At 45.2% G+C, this 18,155-nt stretch overlaps 1 protein-coding gene across 7 annotated transcripts in view; it reads left to right on the top strand.

The window, feature by feature from the left end:
* SMARCA2 (SWI/SNF related, matrix associated, actin dependent regulator of chromatin, subfamily a, member 2) overlaps nt 1–18,155 on the top strand; it is a 178,647-nt gene that overhangs the window by 120,194 nt on the left and 40,298 nt on the right. For all 7 annotated transcript variants that reach the window (XM_032866549.1, XM_032866542.1, XM_032866546.1 and 4 more), the window contains exon 28: nt 12,397–12,614. In XM_032866549.1, the coding sequence (XP_032722440.1) occupies nt 12,397–12,614 (218 nt within the window). The remainder of the gene's footprint in view (nt 1–12,396; nt 12,615–18,155) is intronic.

Here is an 18,155-nt window from a genome sequence, read left to right as displayed (position 1 = left end):
CCACCGGAGAGAGGTTTTGAAGTTCTCCAGTAGCCCGTACTCCAAGGACTATTAAGAGACATCTCAGCACCTGCCGTTCTAGGCACCAGTGATGTCCATTGCGGACCTGGGGCAGCTGGCCACATTTCACCGCATGTTGACTGTCATGAGCAGGAGAAAAGAGACAAAGGCCAAAAATAAAACCTGGGGAATCCGCGAGTAAGGAGAGAAAAAGGTAGTGAGAAAAGCTGGAAACCCAAGACTGTAGCATTATAGGGAGAGATTTTAAATAAGGAGCAGTGGAGAAGGAAATAAAGACCAGACTAATAGGGGGATTTGGAAGCTTTGTGCAACTTTTGGAAAATCTCAGTGTCCTGTCCTGGGTGCTAATGGGTTTTCCCTTGTGCTCAGGAAATAGAGTCATTCGTTCAGGTGACTCCAGAGGTTGGCAGTACAGGGCAAGTGAGCGAGGAGAAGGCAGAGGGAAGACACAGCAAGTTCGATGCTAGAGTTTATGATTTTGTCCTTGAAGATGAACACAGAAAGATCTAGAACAGAGATGCTTGAATTCACGGCTGGTGTTCAGTAACCAGGTGTAGAGCCATGAGCAGTTTTCCCAGGGGACCCTGCCTAAAAGTTCAGTTTGTATTCCATGGTATTTATACTACTTAGCTTTTCTTCCCTAAGATCTGCACTAGCTGCATAGGGGAACGGAGAGAAATCAGGCATGGCCTTGGTAAGGACAAGATCAGAGTGATAGGTTACGGCTGGGCAAGACCCTGAGCAGGGAACGAGCTGATGATTGATGCTTGGCACAACGTGCACAGGTACGAGGGATTGGGAAAGGTGCTCCAGGTGAGAAGTGTGAGAGAAATCGAGAAGGGGGAGGATAAATACGGCGCAGTAGGGTCGGGTCCTGGCTTTCTGCTCCTGTCTCGTGTGGGGTGTTCACGGGTCAGGAGGTAATGGCCAGCCGGGTTGGGTGAGATCAGATTGGGGAGACTTGGAGTTGGCGTTCTGAGGATCGCCCTGCAACTTGAGTCGGGCAGTAACCTGATGAAAGAAAGATTGAAGATCTGGCCAATGAGACGTAGCCCACAACTGCTTAGGGAAAAATCAGAATCCAGCTGTTGAGATCTTACTGCCGGGGAAAAAAGGCTGAATGACAAGAAAGAACAAGCAAGGTAGTGTGACTTTCCTTTTGACTCCCACTCTGAAAAGAAGCCTTCTTAACTGAAATAATCATAATCCACAGCGGGTCGGTCACTGAAAATAGTAAGCTGAGAAAATGTCGCCTAAAGTAGACGAAACCTTTAATAGAAAACATAATGTGTATTTGCCACATTTTTACTTAAGGCTAAAGTTGACTCTTGGAGTCTGCTGACTAGTCTTCTTTGCATAAGTAACCCTATTATGTTTCACTTAGGATTTCCAGTTTTGGCATTCTTAAAATCTTTTTTTTTTTTTTTGGTAGGTTAGCTTTACTGAGGTATGAGTAATGAGATTAGAAGACCTCTCAAGCATGCATTCTGAAAGCACTCCCCAGTCTAGTTAATGATCACCTCCATCACCTGCGTGAGAATCTCAGTCCTTACAAGCTCCCAGAGTGCAGACTCCCCCCACGTTAAGAGAGTCTAGCCCTTGCCAAAGTCAGCAGTGTTTCCTTCTGTGTTGTAAGCCACTCCCCTCTTACAGTCTTCACCGTCCTCCCTGTTCTTTGAAATCAGAGCCCCGTGTCTTTTCACAATCGTGCTTCGTTTCACGTAATCTCCAGTTGCATTACGTAGTTCCGATAACAGCGTAACTGGCATCTCCATCTTTGGGAACACAACTGATTCTTGGCCTACATGACAGGTGGAGCGAACAGGAGGTCCTCTCGGTGGGCAGGGCCTTAAGTGGAGTGGATTGAAGGAGCCTTTTTACCTTCTTCAGATCTAATGACTGAGAGCTGTGCATCCCCTTAAATTCCCTTTCTCTGTGCTCTGTTCTTAGAATGCAATTAGGAGAGATTTTCTGCAGTAAATGTCCCTGCTAGGTAGAGCCAGCCCCTGTGTGCATCCACACTGGGCACATCACTGATCACGTTTCAGGTGACCCAGTCTCCTGATGTTGCCTCTACTGCTCCCCAGCACAGCCCATACACATACCAGCCATCATTTCCCAGCAAAACTCTGGCTTGCACCCCAGGAGGCCCTGGGAGCTGTGCAAAGCCAGAGGAGTGCTAAGCATGTTTGTTATTAAAACCTGGTCTGTCTTAACCCCTGTTCTTGTTTCTTTGTGCTTTAAAATTACAGACTCATTGCAAGGTTTATTGCATGACAGATTGTGTTAGAACACCTAGAGCTTATAGCTCATCGGGGCTCAAAATTCCTTTTAGAATTTTTAGCTTTACTGGCCCTGCATGAAGTAGAGGAGGAGAGTCCCACCTGACAAACAGCTTTACGTGTATTTAGAAGTGCTGCGTAGACGTACCTTGAGCAGGTCTAAATCTGAAATTATGACTGCATGGGCCCCAGTTGATTCTCAAGTTGAACTTGGCCTGGGTGCTCCTCTGCTGATGCTCTAGTGGTCTCTCTGCATGGGTGTGTGTGTGCACGTGTGTGGGTGTGCACACTTACGTGTGGATGCAGGCGTGTACCCGCATGGGTCTAGTCCGTTACAGGTATGTGTCTGTGCATAGCTGGAACCAGCGTCTTTCTTTGTTTCTTTCATTCATTTTCCATTCTCACACCCATGGGACTCCCTCTTTCATGCTTGCAGTCCAAATTCCTAAAAGAAGTGAACTCATTTGGGGGCTTGTCTGCTAATGCCGAGATCCTCTTGCCAGGCCCCACACAAGGCTGAAGACAGGCCACCCTGAACACAGGGCACGGGTCCCACTTCCACCGGGTGAGACCAGGCCTGGGAGAGGCTCCCTGACACAGAACTCGGCAGCCCGGGTCCGGGCAGGACAGTTTCTCTTAGATTCTAGGACAACGTGAGACACAGCAGCTGCTGTCCCTTACTCACACAGAAGTTCAGTTTCTTGGAGGTGGTCCTCAGGCAGCGTCCTTCCCGAACACACCCATTTCTGTGACAGAGACCATGACGGACTTAAAAAACCTCAGTCCCCAATCAGAAATTCCAGTGACCATATGAATTGGTCTGCAGAGGCTGCAGGAACAAAATGCCACAAACTGGGTGTCTTACAGTGGATCTGGAGGCTAGAGTCCAAGATCAAGGTGTCCACAGGGCTGGTTTCTGCTACAGCCTTCCTCAGCTTACAGTTGCCACCCGCTTCTCCCGTGTCTTCCCGTGGCCTTCCCTCTGTGTTCCAGTCTCCTCCTCTTACCAGGACACCAGTTGTGCTGAATTCGGGCTCACCTGAGTGATCTCTTTCTACCTTAATTACCTCCCAAAAGGCCCTGTCTCCAGACACAGCCCCATTCTGAGGCACGCCCAGGGTTAGGACCGCCCAGTATGAGTTCGGGAGGGGACGTGGAACAGCATGCTATACCGTGTCATCGTATCAAGTACAGACTTTGCTACTGGCTGTTTGGCCTGTGCTGTGTCCGTGAACAGGTGTGTGTCATGATCCGAGACCGTTCCCATCCCTTCTTGCAGAGTGTGTTGGTGACTGGTCACAGAGTAGCTGTGGCTCAGTCCAAGGACCGTCCATGAAGCATGGGGTTGTGGTGCCTCCTTGTCTCCCGGTGACAGACCCACACGACATTCCCACTGAGTAGATGATCAAGAGTGGTAATTGGCCCCCAAAGGCGAAAGTGAGGTGGAAAAAAGAAAACAGGACAGAAGGTGAAACTGGAGGTGGCTAGAGGGTTTGGAAATGTGGCACCAGGCGTGAAGCCAGGAGTCCTGCAGGAAATTCCGCTGTAGACCATGTCGGAAGGGGCGCCTAGGTGGCTCAGTTGGTTAAGCGTCCAACTCTTGGTTTTGGCTCAGGTCATGATCTTGGGGTTGTGAGGTCAAGCCCAGCGTCAGGCTCCGCTCTGGAGCCGAAGAGCCAGCTGGGGATTCTCTCTCTCCCCCTCTTCCTTTACCCCACCCACTCCTCATGCTCTCTTAAAAAACTATTGGAAAAAGTCGGTGAATATTAAAAACAAACACCCAAGCTCAAGTCCTCTCCGTGTATTTTAGTTGAAACTGAACTGGAGCATTTAGTTTGAGTGGAACACTTGTGTGTGTGTGTATAAATCCCAGTCCCCTTGGCTGGTGTTCAGGCCAGACTGTTGCAGCGAATGTGTGCGTTGAAAGAGAATGGTGATGACAAGGACAGAAGAGCCTTTTCTGCTGGAAAGGGCTGGTTGCATGGTTTCAGGAGCCGAAATCCGTGTGACCTAAGTGGGTCGGTGGTGCCGTCCCGGGCAGACGAGGGCACTGCTGTGAAGTGTGTCCCCAGGTTCCAGGGATGACTTCGGGCAGCAGGTTCCCCTGATCGTTCCAGTCTCGACGGCTGGGGAGACAGGTTTTTCCTGGAAGCCCCTTCTATGGAGAACCAAAGGAAGCTGTGAGGTCGTAGAGAGCCCGTGTGGAAGGATCTGGATTCTCAGCGGGAAGAACTTCTGTTGAAGACGAGTTTAGCGAGGTGAATGGGGAAAAGCGCTTAAAGAAAGGCATGAAGAGACCAGCCATCCCCTCCCCACCAAAGGGCTCATCTGAGATACTGCGGGGCATCGGAAGGGCAGAGGGTAAAATGTTGGGAGCTGATCCTTGGCAATTTGCCAAGGCCCAGGAACGAGGCTTCTTCTGTATCCTAGATTATTTAATGAGTGGAAGAGGGCAGATGGAGTACAAAACTGATAAGTTTTTTTTTTTTTTTTTTGTACCCCAGAAACAACAAAACCTCTTACTGGTCGTTTCTAAATGTTTTAAGTCCATCTGCTAAATAGGTATTCATGCTACTGTGTTTTACATTTTCTTCCGCGTAATGAGAGTTCTAAATTTTTCAACGGGCATTTGCAAGGGGCAGGGGATAATCATCGTTTCCTGATTGTCAGGCTGGCTTTTTGCAGTTTCACCTCTCACGGTCATCTTTGTGGTCCCACACTGCCGTGCAAAGCAAGAACTGCACGTGTGTGCGTGTGTGTGTGCGCGTGTGCCGTCTTATTAAGATGTAACCTGTTATGTCTTCAGACGCATTATTCATCTAAGCCTAGCCAGCATAATTACACTTTACCTGATGGTTCCCAGTCTTCATTCGTGCTATAAAGTAGCCAATACCATGGTTAAGGGTGTGCGGCTTATGCAGCAAACTTTCAGAGCTGAAATCCTGGCTTAGCTGCCCACCTGGGTCTGATCTGGGAGCCTCCGTTTCCTCCCCTGTAACCCAACAAGAGTAACCGTACCTGCCTCCTGGTGTTGGTGCAAGGTTAACTGAGCAAATGTGTGTGTAGCTCGGAGTGCCTGGCGACTGTGGAAATGCGTGGGTAGGGGATGCTGCTGGTGATGATGACTGGTCGTAGGGACAGCTGAAATGTTCCCAATGCCAGCTATCTTCAGATGGACTGAAACCGAGACCCTTTCCTCTATGGGATGGCCTTAGGCTGCAGTGCTGTTGATTCCTGGCTTTGTGCTATTTACTGTTCTCCTCCCTTAATTTGTCAATTACTGGTCTTTGCCTCCACCTCAAGCAGAACAAGCATCCTACTCTAAGCCTCCCTCTTATTTGGGATTTGATGCTTTTCACTTACGGGGGTGGTGGGGGGATCAGAGCTCTGAGAATCTGTCTTGTGTAGAAGCCCTCAAGAGGGCCCCATGTCCCAGGCAAGCCCCAAAGAGAACCATTTCTTTGGCTCGAGGGCCTCCAGAGGAGGTGGTACTCCGTCATTGTCCATCGCCTGTCTATCTCAAAAACATCATGTTAGTCTTTGTAAGCATTGAAATTATGCCGCAATCTGTTACCTTCTTTTGGCATTTCCTTTTCTTTTTATTTTAATATACTGAGAACCCTGAAGTACAAGGTGACCCAGGCCTCCCTGAGAAGCCCCATTTGGGGGATGAGTGGGTCGTGAGTTACAGTCACTGACACATGGTCTCGGAAAGCAGAACTGTGTTTCTTCTCATTCTCTATCGTTTGTCCAAGTCTCTTGCTGGTTCACAAATTCTCTCCGGTTCTTTGTTCCACCCAAGGGAGCTGGAACATCGCAGGTGCCTAATTTGTGAGAACAAAGGTGTCCATGCCTCGTGTTTGTAATGTGGTAGGGTCTAGGGGGCTGGATGTTTCTGGGGCTGCCCTCTACTAAATCTGAAAGTCCTGCTCTGAACAGAGTCCCGGGCTCAGTACTCCCTAAAACGTACCCTGTGGGCTCTTGGTTGATCCTGTGGCTGAAATAAGTTTTATACGTCTGTCCTTATTTTTTTCCCCTCTTCCCACCCCAGAATTGCTCTTTACCTGAACTACAGTTCTAATTTGCCTTGTCTCAGTTGTATAAGCTCACCCCTTTCCCTTCTTCCAGAGCTTCCTTGGGTAGCTTCCTTAGGCCATTAGGGGTAAGAGAGCACCTTGGTTTGTTTTTGCAAAAGTGATCTGAAGTCGTCGAGGAAGAAACAGAAAAGCTCACTGTACTGAGAATGTGGTATATGGGGGCTCCAGGCGCTTACCCTTCATGGCCAGTGCTGTCCACTTCAGTGGCCAACTCCCAGGTGCCTGGCTTGAGTAAAGTAAGAAATGAGGGTCCCCTGAATTAATAGGTTATCAGTTGATTGCACCACAGTAGCAGGGGGGGAAACCTATGCTTTAAAAACAAAATAAAACAAAAAAACCTTTTAGATCAACTCCTCTCTCTCTTTTTTTTTTTTTTTTTTTTTTTTTTTTTGGTGGAGGATGTGGGTATCGATCCCACTACTTCTTTGCTCTCTTTCTTTCACTATCTGAGGCATTTATTAACAAAACTCTAAAGTCTGTGAATCGATAGGCCCCTCTATGCAGGTATTTAAATGCGTCCTGGGTATTACCTTAATAACCTTTGAATGGATAAGGATTTTTGGAAAAGGCTCCTGGTCCCTGACAAGGGCAAGACGGAACCTGTTGAAAATGCTGGAAGGTCTGAGGCTGGAAGGAAAGCTAGCAAGATTTCCCTGGTCTTGTGCACGGTGCGTTGAGGTGGTAGGAACACGCAGGAACCTGTTGATGGGTTTGTTTGTTTCTTAAATATTTACAGAGCTGGGTTCCCCCACCCCCACCCCAACCCCGTGACTTTTCTTGTTTCAGTTGTGGTAAGAAGCACATCATGCAAAATTGACTCCCTTCACCATTCCGAGTGTACATTTTAGCAGATGGCTCTGCCACCATCACTCCTGTGTACTGCAGAACTCGCTATCCCAGCCCGAAAGTCCGCACTCCTTGAACACTAACTCCCCACTCCCCCTCCACTCCAGGCCTGGCAACCTCTGTTCTTCTTTCTCATGTAAGTGGAATCCTACAGTGTGTGTCCCTTCACTGTCTGGCTTGTTCTACCTAGGGAATTTGATTTTATGCCGAGATTTTCAAACAGTTGCTTTCAGGGATGGTAATGATCAAAAAACCTAAAATTTGTCCCAAGCCCCAAGTCTCAAATTCTGTATCCAGGAGTGCTAGGGTCTTTATTCAACCAAGTGACTAAAATGAGGTGGCATTTTGGGTAAGAGCTCCATGTTCAATTTGTTGCTATCATTTAAAAAAAAAAAAAAAAATCCCCGTGGTAAGAAAATTTCCTGTATGTGAAATCTTAAAGTTTCTTTTAAAATCCACTTTTTTTTTTTTTTTTTTTTTTTTTTTTTTTTGGCCACTGCTACTGCTGGTAGTCTGGTTGTCTTGGAGAATCCCTGCCTGTCTTACTGGCTTCCAGGGTCTCGGCAGGGCTGAAGAGAGGGTTAGCCTCCCCTAATATTAGAATCAAGTTTAGCCAAGTGTGAGTGGTCTTCAGGAAGCAGTAGAGTATTGAGCTGTAATTGTCTTAACCCACATGCTTTAATGCTTAGCCCTCCATCTGTAGCCCTCCCCCTACCCCAGCAGTATTTAGGATCCTCTTCTGGAATCTAATGCAAGTTCCTAAGGAAGAGAGACCCCTCCCCCACCCTCCCACCCCCACAGAGAGAGCAAGAGACCTTGGCCATGGGCAGAAGCTGTGATATTTAAACATCAGAGTTAGGTATTAGAATATGGACTCTCCCATTTCCTATCCTAGACATTTCCCAGGCATTGTCTAGAGGTCTTTAGAATTGCTCCTTTTTATTTTTCTTAAGATGGTCCATTCTGCCGTTGGGGGGGCTGTGGCACTCTGCGTGGTGGGCTTGGAGATCCCGAGTGGAAAAGGCAACGGCAGCGAAACAATGCCCCAGAGTTGCCTGTGGCTTTGTTTGCTTGTCCCTGTTTACCTATTCACAGCCATGGATCCCTTCCCTTCTCCCGCGTCCTACTGGGAAGTCAGGTTTAATAACGCCCCGTTACAGAGAGGGTTATAGGAACAAGGATAATGCCCACTTTCTGCACTGTCCGTCTTTCCCTGAAAGACCTAGCTTGTGTTGGGATGACAGAGAGGGGCACGGACCAAACCCACGTGTGGGCGATTTCCCGGTCGGGTCTGCCATGTGCTTTTTTGCAAGCTGCAAAAGTGTTTGCTCTCCAACGGCTCACCCTGCACAACGGTCTCCTGCATTCTCTTATCAGAACCTACGCGCTGCTTTCTTAAGAGCTAATTGAAGAAGGAGCCCGTCTGTATCTCGTCCCTGCACATCCTGTGTCATGAAAATGTATTCTTAAAAAAGAGAGACAGCGAGAGCGAGAAAGAGAAAAAGAAAGAAACGAAAAGAAAGAAAGCAAAAAGAAGGGGGTGAGGGGAAGAAAAGGTTGCCATCCAGTGGAGGAAGGAGTAATTCCCAGCTTCATTCAGGAAAAACGCAGGCTGGAATATGCTTAACTATTTTAACTTGGCCGGGGATTTTTATCACCAGAAGGGTTTTTTCAGTGACATCCGGAGCCAAATGGGTGCAGTGTGCCTTTAAGGAAAGAAGTGCCTCACCAAACTTCCCCATAGTTGTAGCTCACCGTTCGGATAGGGAAGGAAAGTGTTAATTTCTTATTTGTACACTTTTTTTCCCCCGACTTCCTTCCTATTCACTTCATTAAATCTAGAGGCAGTTCAGCATGGGAGCCGTCTGTATGTTGAATTAGGGCTCGCACTCTTGCGCAACACGTCACCAGTCGGAAACTGGGGGTTTGCTTCTGTGATTTATTTCATTATTGTGCTGGTAAAAGGTTTGGAAGGGCATTCTTTTCGGGGTAGTACTTTAGCGTTGTGTAGCAAGTTTTTTTTTGTTTTGTTTTTTGTTTTTGTTTTTTTTTTCTTTTTTGTGCCTCCCCCCACCCCTAGCACTGAGTTGACTCTGTTCAGCCAGTTTAATAAATAATTTTAAAAAAAAATAAAAGAACAGTTTTAAATTTCCATGAATAATTTTTACTTCCAGGCAGGAGTAAGCTTACTCTACTTCTTTAAGTGCGAAAAGCACTGGGAAATATTTAGCGAATTGATTTCCCTTAGAAAAAGACCCTTAGAAAGCCCTGAACATAAAGTACTACATGTGGACGTGTTTGGGGTCTTTGGGGAGGAGGGAAGATGTTTTGTAGCTGACGGCATTCCTGCATAAAACCTTAATTTAAGGGGAATAATGGTCAGTACTTTGTGTGTTTCCTTGTGATTCCAAAACCTAAATTTCATACGGATCTGCACGTATTAGCAATTGTCATAAACATTGTCTCCACTAGTTCTTTTTGCAATTTAATTCGTTTTCGCTTCTTAGCCACCCCCAGATTTAAAGATTGAGAAGTCCAGATATCACGAGCTTATGCTTTGTTCCGTTTTTTTGTTTTGGGTTTTTGTTTTTTGTTTTTTCAAAATTAAGGGGAGGGGGTGAGCCTAGACTTATCCTTTTCACAACTTCCCCCCTCTTCGTGTACCCCACTGAAAAGAAAAACAATGAGAAATTTTACAGCAGGAAACTGAAAGGGAAGTGTCATAGTTGTTTGGGATTTTCTTTAAGGAGAAAGAGGACATTGTATTAAAATGTTTGAACTTGAGAACATGCACATTGCTTTTACTGACATGGATTTAATGAAAAAAATTCTTTTATACCCAAAAAAAAAAAAAATCATCTTAGGTTACTCCAAAAACATGCAGCCTCTCTTTTCTTAAAAGCACTAAAATAAGGCTTAAAATACAAAAAAAGAAAGCATAAATTGTTTTTAATTTTGTAAGATAAATTTGAATATTAATTTGTTTTCTTATTGGCTTAATTGTGAAAATGAGAGCAAGAACCAGAAACCATCTGAGCTAAAAAATCTCTAATTCTGCTGCCTGGAATAATAAGGGGGGAAAAATATGATAAGTAGTTGTCAATATTAAAACAGGCTGAAGGAGGAAGGCTTCGGGCCTTGTAGTAGGTAGAATGAAACAGCAGATTTGAGTATCCACAATCCTTTCAGTATTAAATTTTCAGTAAAATAAAATTACTTGTATATGAAAACATAGCCTTTCCCCAGCTCTCTTTTTTTTCCTGATCAGCTGATGAAGAGACTAGCAGCTCGCTGCTTTGCTGGCTTGTTAATTTTATCCCCACTAACTGTGATTTCCGATAGCCGGCCTGCTGATAGTGGTAAGGTAAATATCCTTTTTCGTTGCCGTCTTGAAGATTCAGTAGAACTACATCCCAGGCATGTGTAGGTGTGTAACACATCAAAAGCCGGTGTTCTCCGTATTTCTGTGTGCAACTGGGTGCCTGAGGAGAGCAGTACCATTAACTGTTGACAGCCTTGCATGCTGAATTCATTATTAGTATGTTCCGTCTCCAAGATTTGCGGGACAATTTCCTTCTCTTCATCTTCGCTTAGCTGTAGTGTGTTTAGCTGTATAGTGGGTGTCCTGCTTTTAGGCAAATGAATATTAATGAAATAATGTGGAGCTTTTTTTTTTTTTTTCTTTTTTCTTTTTTTTCTCTCCTCTTCTTCTTTTTCCTCATAACTCATCAGATCTCGCCTCCTTCATAGTGGTTATCTGAACACTGTAGGATCGTGATGGAAATTGTCTTTTGATTATTAAGGCCTGGCCTCAGACTGTCCCTTAGGATTCTTGTCTGTGTGCATGTTGCTTCTGATGGGTTTGCACCTTGGAAAGATGCATAGAAAACATTCTTTTAATCCCACCAGCATTTTTCACATGCCAGGTTGTTTTGTGTTCTGCACCAGGTTTTCTTCATAAAACCTTTCTTTTTCAGGAGGCATTGTACACAAGTGAAAGAAATTATGTCTGAGCTGTAATCACTCTTTATATTGATTGTTATACTCACATGATCATAAATATTAGCCATGTTTGGTGCTGTGGAGAAATGAAGGTAATTGCTTTATGATTAGGGCTCTTTCAGCTACGAGAAAGGATTGATTAACATTTGCATACTGGAAGCAATATTGAGAGGCAGGAGGAACAAATAACATCAGTTATTTTGTGTGAGAAAGCAATCTTGAAATGTAATGTAAAGGTTTTGTTTTGTTTTGTTTTTTAATTCTTCATGGTCAAATTTCCTTTTATCTACGTTTTGCTTTTTTTTTCCTCATTGCAATTTTATTTTTAAGTTCTGAGGTTTACCAGGTTGGGGGGGGCGGGAAAAGAAAGTTTAAACTTCTGGGTCTGTCACATGGATCTTTTAGCCATTTACGAACAGGTTTCTTTTATACCTGGTTGTTTTTATAGCTATTTTATTATCTCTCTGCATTAGTGCTGCTGGCTGTGGTTTAAAGCAAGCGTTTGCAGGTAATTGGAAAAAAAAAAAAGTGTTTGTTGTTTGTGAGTGTGTGTGTTCCTTATCAGACGATTTAGAATGTGGCTTTTGTACTTCCTGTTTCCTTGTTTACTAATTGCTACATTAGAACAAAATCTGGATGGAATTCTGATTTATGTTGTGAATCATGAGTAAATTGATGTAAAACCTCCAAGGAGGGTCAGAGCTTATGTGATTGTAAGGATGTATTTTTAGTGGGATTTTTTTTTCCTTCACCAACCCCTTGTTTTGCTTTACCATTCCCCCCCACCTTCCTTATAGTAATGAGACAATTAAGGTCTTTTTCTTACATAGAGCTAAAATTTCATTTGGATTCAGTTATCTTTCAGACGCTTAAATGTATAGCTCTTTTTGTACTCATCATTTCTTCTCATGATTAGTGTTTCCGGCTTTCAACATATTTTGTTCACGGATTAGACGTGGTTTAAAGACGCGTTGATTCAATATGGCGGCCTTCGCTCTTCTCACTTGACTGGTTACTGTTAACTTCCATTTTTTTTTTATTATTTTATTTCTGTTTCATTTTATTCTTATTAAAAAGGTTGCCTTTTTAAACTTGTCTTGGTGATTCTCCTGTCTTGAATTTTCCTCCTTCGTTCCCTGCCACGCCAGGCCATTGAAGACGGCAATTTGGAAGAAATGGAAGAGGAAGTACGGCTCAAGAAGCGGAAAAGACGAAGAAATGTGGATAAAGATCCTGCAAAGGAAGATGTGGAGAAGGCCAAGAAGAGAAGAGGCCGCCCTCCGGCTGAGAAACTGTCCCCAAATCCCCCCAAACTGACGAAGCAGATGAACGCCATCATCGATACTGTGATAAACTACAAGGACAGGTGAGTGTTTCACTCCTACCCTGTGATCATCTTCACCAGGAGCAGGTTTGATACTCACCGCAGAGCAGGATTTAGGGGCGCATGTGCTGGAGCGTTCAGGTTCTTTCTCGTTGATGTTTCATGGCTTTTGCCCCAAAGGAACCAGGGACCTTATTCACCATGGCTGCCATTGCTGTTCTGGATGCTGTTTGATCAGCTGCTGTTGGGGATATTTGGAAACAGGAGTTAAGATTACAAGATTAAGGTCTGAGCTGGAGGACGATTCTTAAAGGATCTCAGAAATAGCATCCTTTACGGGAAAGGATTTGGGAGTGGGTGTATGAAATTCTACTTTGGGGCTGAGTTAGGGAGAGAAGAACCCTAGTATACTTAAGGTAAATATTTCATGTCAAGATTCTGTTGAAAACGGAACAGATGCTTCGTCAAAAATGCCGTTCCTTCTTTCCTTCAACACCCTTGACCGTCTGAGCGCTTGTCTTGACCATCTCCTTCTTCGTCATGATTCTCCTTAGTGTGGTCTGTCAGCAGACATAACTCGTGTTTGTGGCACTTTTCAGCGTAACATTGAGAAATCTGTGCTCGACCCTGTTATCCCCAGACCAGTGTCTGTCAGCCCAATATGGTAGATAAACTAGTTGGGCAACCTTTTCGGGAGTTGTTTTTGGTTTCTGCTTGATAATCATGTGATGCAGTTTTCATAGGAAGATCACCTCTCGTTCCAATTGAAGAATGGATAGGAAACAGAAGAATTAAACGCTGTATTTCTCTCGATGGCATAGCGGCACTGATCAGTTTTTGGTTACCAGTTTTGTTGTTTGTTGTTTTTTTTTGTTTTTTGTTTTTTGATTTTTACATTAATTAGTGTTGCTCTGTACACCTGGGAGTGTTTAACATGAATAACTAAGTTGGGATTTTAGTTTTTCATTGTGACTTTAGTGTATGTTTTATACCAGGAAGAAAACCTCATTATAAAGGTGAAATAGTACAAAAAGGAAGACACTTTCTACCCAGAGGTGGTGTGTTTTTTGTTGTTGTTGCTGTTTTGTTTTTTTAAATTTTATTTATTTATTTGACAGAGAGAGAGATCACAAGTAGGCAGAGAGACAGGCAGAGGGAGAGGGGGAAGCAGGCTCCCTGCTGACCAGAGAGCCCAATGCGGGGCTTGATCCCAGGACCCTGAGACCATGACCTGAGCCGAAGGCAGAGGCTTTAACCCACTGAGCCACCCAGGCACCCCAGAGGTGTTATTGTTAAATCTTTGTTATATTATATGTAAGGAGTTTCCAGAAGTGGTGCAAAGTGGCAGGAGGAAGTATGTGTGAAGAAGTCAGAATTTCATGCCCCTCTTTGTGTCCCAGATTTTTTAGGTTCTCTGCTCACTCTTTACCCTTTCCTCCTCCTTCTCCTCCTCCTCCTCCTCTTCTCCTTCTTCTTCTTCTTCTGTTGTTTTTGTTGTTGTTTTCCAAGTGCATCCCCTTATGTATTTCTGAGGTGGCAACAGAGAGCAGCCCCATTATATTGGGTTTCGATGAGCCTGCTCATTGACAGGGGAATGACAGCCGTCCAAGGAAGAAAAATTTGGCCATAAGCCCATTTCTTTGACCAGAGCAAACATGCAGACCTCCCTGTAACCAAGAGTCCATAACTCTGTCATGTTTCTCTCCGTCCCCAGCCCTACCGGCAAACGTACGATAGGCAGGAACAGTTTCTAGGAAACCAGCTTGGACAACAATGCCTTATTTGAACAGCCCCTGTTGCAAGGAAAAATAAGTAGGATCCCTCCTGCATATGCCACCAACTCTTTTGTCGTTGTCTTAGAGAGTGCAACAACGGTCACTTTGCCCAGGTGTGCCTTAGTTTGTAACCTGCTGGGTGAGTCTAGGGCCAAGAAGAGGGTTAGAAGCTAGGCCTTTTCTTCCAGGTGATGGCTCATTCCTCCGTGCATGGTGTAAAAGAGGTCACCAGCTGGTGGACCACATATTGCCAACAGATTGATTTATTTCATGGTTCATGTTGTTGGGGTGTGGGCAGGGAGGACAACAAGAAAGCAAACACTTAAAACTGGTGAGATTTCTTAGAAATTTCAGGTGTTTCCCATTCTTTGCAAAAAAAACCCTAACGATCATGCTGCATTCTACCCAAGTTTCCCCAAGGTCATAGTTGGTGGGAGTGAAGACGTGGCCACCCCCGCCCCACGGGCTCTCCTGCTGTGGGCATCCCCCCTCCCCATCACCTGCTATCACCCTTCCTGCATGGAGGGCTGGCGGCCATTTGCCATCAAGCCTTTCCCACCTGGCCCACTCGACTCCTTATATCACCTGCTGGCTCCTTGGCCTTTGGGGTTTATGCCTTTCAGAAACCCATAGCTGGGGGCTGGCCACTCTCCATCCCTTACCCTCAGCTCAGCCCAGCCCGGGAGGTGATGGCACAAGCCCTCCTCTGGGTTCAGCTCCCCATGTTGGAGTCTGCACTCCCGCCTTCACTACTGGCGGGCACCGGGGCAGCTGCCTCGACCTCCCTGAGCCCGTGTGCCTCATCCACAAAATGGAAGGCTGACTGTAGCTGCCTCGAGAGGCCCTCCGTGAGCTTGAGGATTGAGCATGGGCTGGGGGAGTCGTCTCCTTCCTGATCGCCAGCCTCTCAGACTACTTTGAGCCCCTTGGGTGGGTAAATGGAGCTCCGGGGTGCTTGAAAGGAAGTGTCCTTGCTGATAGGATTTCCGTGCTTTTTCCCCCCCCGAAAATAGAAAACACCGTTTCACTGGGAATGATGATGGAGCATGTCTCTGCTTGTATTGTCGGGGAACGAATATTTAAATATTTTAGCATGCAGACATTAAGTCTTTTTTTTTTTTTTCTTCTTCTTCCCCTCCCCTTTCTCTGGTTTCAATGACTTCTTTAACCCTTCCTCGAAAAGTACCCTCCCAAGGCCCATCCTGCCGGCTTCCACATTCAGGTCCGTTCTAGGGGGCACGTTCCCAGTAGCTGCCGCGTGTTTCATGGCCTGTTCGTGTTAGTAATCTAGAAAAAGCACTGATTCTGAATATTTCTGTGTTTTATTTCTCTTACCAAACTTGGTTCTCAAGTAGGAGGCTCTCAAATTAGGAGGGCCTTAATTGGATACATTGTTATATTTTTGTTGGTTTTAGAAAATACTGCTGGGAAATGGACCTACCCCTCCATGTGTTGAGAGTTCTCTGCCATTAAAGTCAGCTACTAATATAGCAACTCAACCTACCTGTGCAAGAAATACCAGCCGTACTCACCTCCCTCCTATCACCTCAGCCAAATGTTAGGGTTCTGACAGTCCTACAGATTAGCGATGTATTAAATAAGATCTGCCATCTATATTTAACTGATACATAAGAATTAATTAGCTCTCATGAGACAGTTTTTTTCAAAGTTCTTGCATGATTCTGGGACAGATGTATCTTTCTTTTTTATAAAGAACTAGGATAATTTGAGAGTCTATTTATCCCCTTTGTTTTCAGTGCCAGGCCTGTTTTTTTGTTTTGTTTTGTTTTGTTTTTTAAGGAGGATACTTTTTAAAATGTGACCCCAGAGAGCCAGTCATTTTGTGTGATTCACAAATGTAGACTCCTTCGGCAGTAACTGCTCTCTAAAGGTAATTCTGGTCAGCTACGACTCGTTTCCATCGTTTTCTTTCCCCAAATCAAGTAGTGTGAGAAGGCTTTGTTTTGACTTACTATATTATGCGTTGTTTTCTGTTTCTGTAGAAGGTTTTAAAAAAATCCTATTGTAAGATTATGTGCTATTTAACCTCAGACTTAATTTCTTTCAAAAAGGGATTCATCCAGATGTGCATTTGTAAGCCTTTAAAATGGCCCCGGGGATGAGCTCTAGAGCAAGGTGTGGAGGGGTAGGGTCTCGGAGAGATAGCTGTCCCAAGTCTAGAGATGGGGCTTAGACTTGCCTGGATAAGGAGAAGATTCTGGAGGGATTCCGTGTTTTAGCTCTCCCTGGTTGATCTTCCCACAACACAGGTGTGTCCCCCACACCACCACATGGGACAGACTGCCATCCAGCCTTTGTGTGCCTACCCCCAAGGGTTAGGTTACTGGGTTAGGGCGCAGTTCGCGGCACCGAAGGAAACCTCTAAACACAAAGTCATTTCCCATATTAAAACTGATTCAGCCTGCTGTCGTCTGTTTGTTCTCTTTGGACCTTCAGAGAGTAAACTCGTTCCTCATTTCAAGAAATGTCCTTTGTGGACAACGTACCCACCTCACCACATTCTCCTCGAGGTTTAAATCCCCCCCTTTGCTCTCTGAGTGATATCTAGACGTGCGCCTTTCGGTCCCCTTCCTTGGGCACCTCCTGCTTTCTTAGTGTCCCGTTTAACATACAGCACCCAGAATTCCGCCTGTATCCTCATGCCGCAGCGTGGGGTGGTCCGTTTCCTTGGGCTGGATACCAGTGTTCTGTTACCGTGACTCAAGACTGCATTAAAGTTTTCCAGCAACTCTGACACAGACTTAACCTTTATGGAACACAGCCTTGTTGAAAAGCTGCCATTCCCCAAAACATGCAGAAAGCTCTTTTGTCACTTGATGCTGCCACGGTTAGCCTTCGACTAAGCATTTGATTTTTTGTTTTTTTTTTTTGGAACCTGTACCTACTGACTTCATTCCTTCCCATGTCAGTTCCATTTAACTGACTCATGTCCCATCTTTCCAGTCTACTGTTATAACTTAATTTTTAGGCCTTTTAAAAGAAGATTTCCTTCAAGTTCTTTTTTTTTTTTTTTTCTTTTGGGCATCGGAAGATTTGTTATAAGCTGTTGCTGAGAAACTTCTGAAGGGCAAAGGACAGGTCTGTAGCCTACCCCCCTGAAAATCACTTCAGGGTCACAGGAATGTGGTAGCGAGTAATCCCTAAAGTCGATTAGCCACGTGCAAACTCACATGACCATCCATCATGTCACGCACATTCATCTGTCCTTTGTCAAGGCTATCAAGAAAGGCTAAAACCAAGAGGCAACCACATTTGTGGCCTCTCCAGTCTATCCACCCAGAAACCCCGCCGAAAGAATGAAATGAGGTTGGCCTGCCATGGCTTTTTCTAGGAGACCCCCTGCTGGTACTCAAATGATGTTATTTATCTTCCCTAAATAGCCCGGTGGCATCTGAATAATTTTTTCTCAATTTTTTTACCGAGGGTCCAACATCAAGCATAGCAGCCTCAAGTTTCCTTTTCCATTTTGACATGGGGACACAGGCACTCTTCTCGTCTTCTGACTCCATTTCTGCTCTTTGTGATTTCTTAAACATGGTGAGAAGCAGTCCACACTCCTTCAGGATGTAATTCGTTTGCAACCGGAACTTGTGCCCATGTGAAGGGCCTTCCTGTGCTCTGCCAGTAGCTTTTGTTCAACGTTTATTGTGCCTTGCTTTTCAAATCTGAGCACTGTTCTCATCCCTGAAGAATCTGGACACAGAAGATGAGGTCGTATCATGGCCGCGCTCCCTGACCGTTGTTGGAAGACTTTGGCAGGAGCATTGCAGGAGGACAGGCCTTGCTG

The sequence above is a fragment of the Lontra canadensis genome, unplaced genomic scaffold (assembly GCF_010015895.1).
Source record: "Lontra canadensis isolate GAN:19392208 unplaced genomic scaffold, GSC_riverotter_1.0 scaffold31, whole genome shotgun sequence".
NCBI lineage: Eukaryota > Metazoa > Chordata > Mammalia > Carnivora > Mustelidae > Lontra > Lontra canadensis.
Note: the sequence above shows the minus strand (reverse complement) of the source record. Positions and strands in the feature narration are given on the sequence as shown.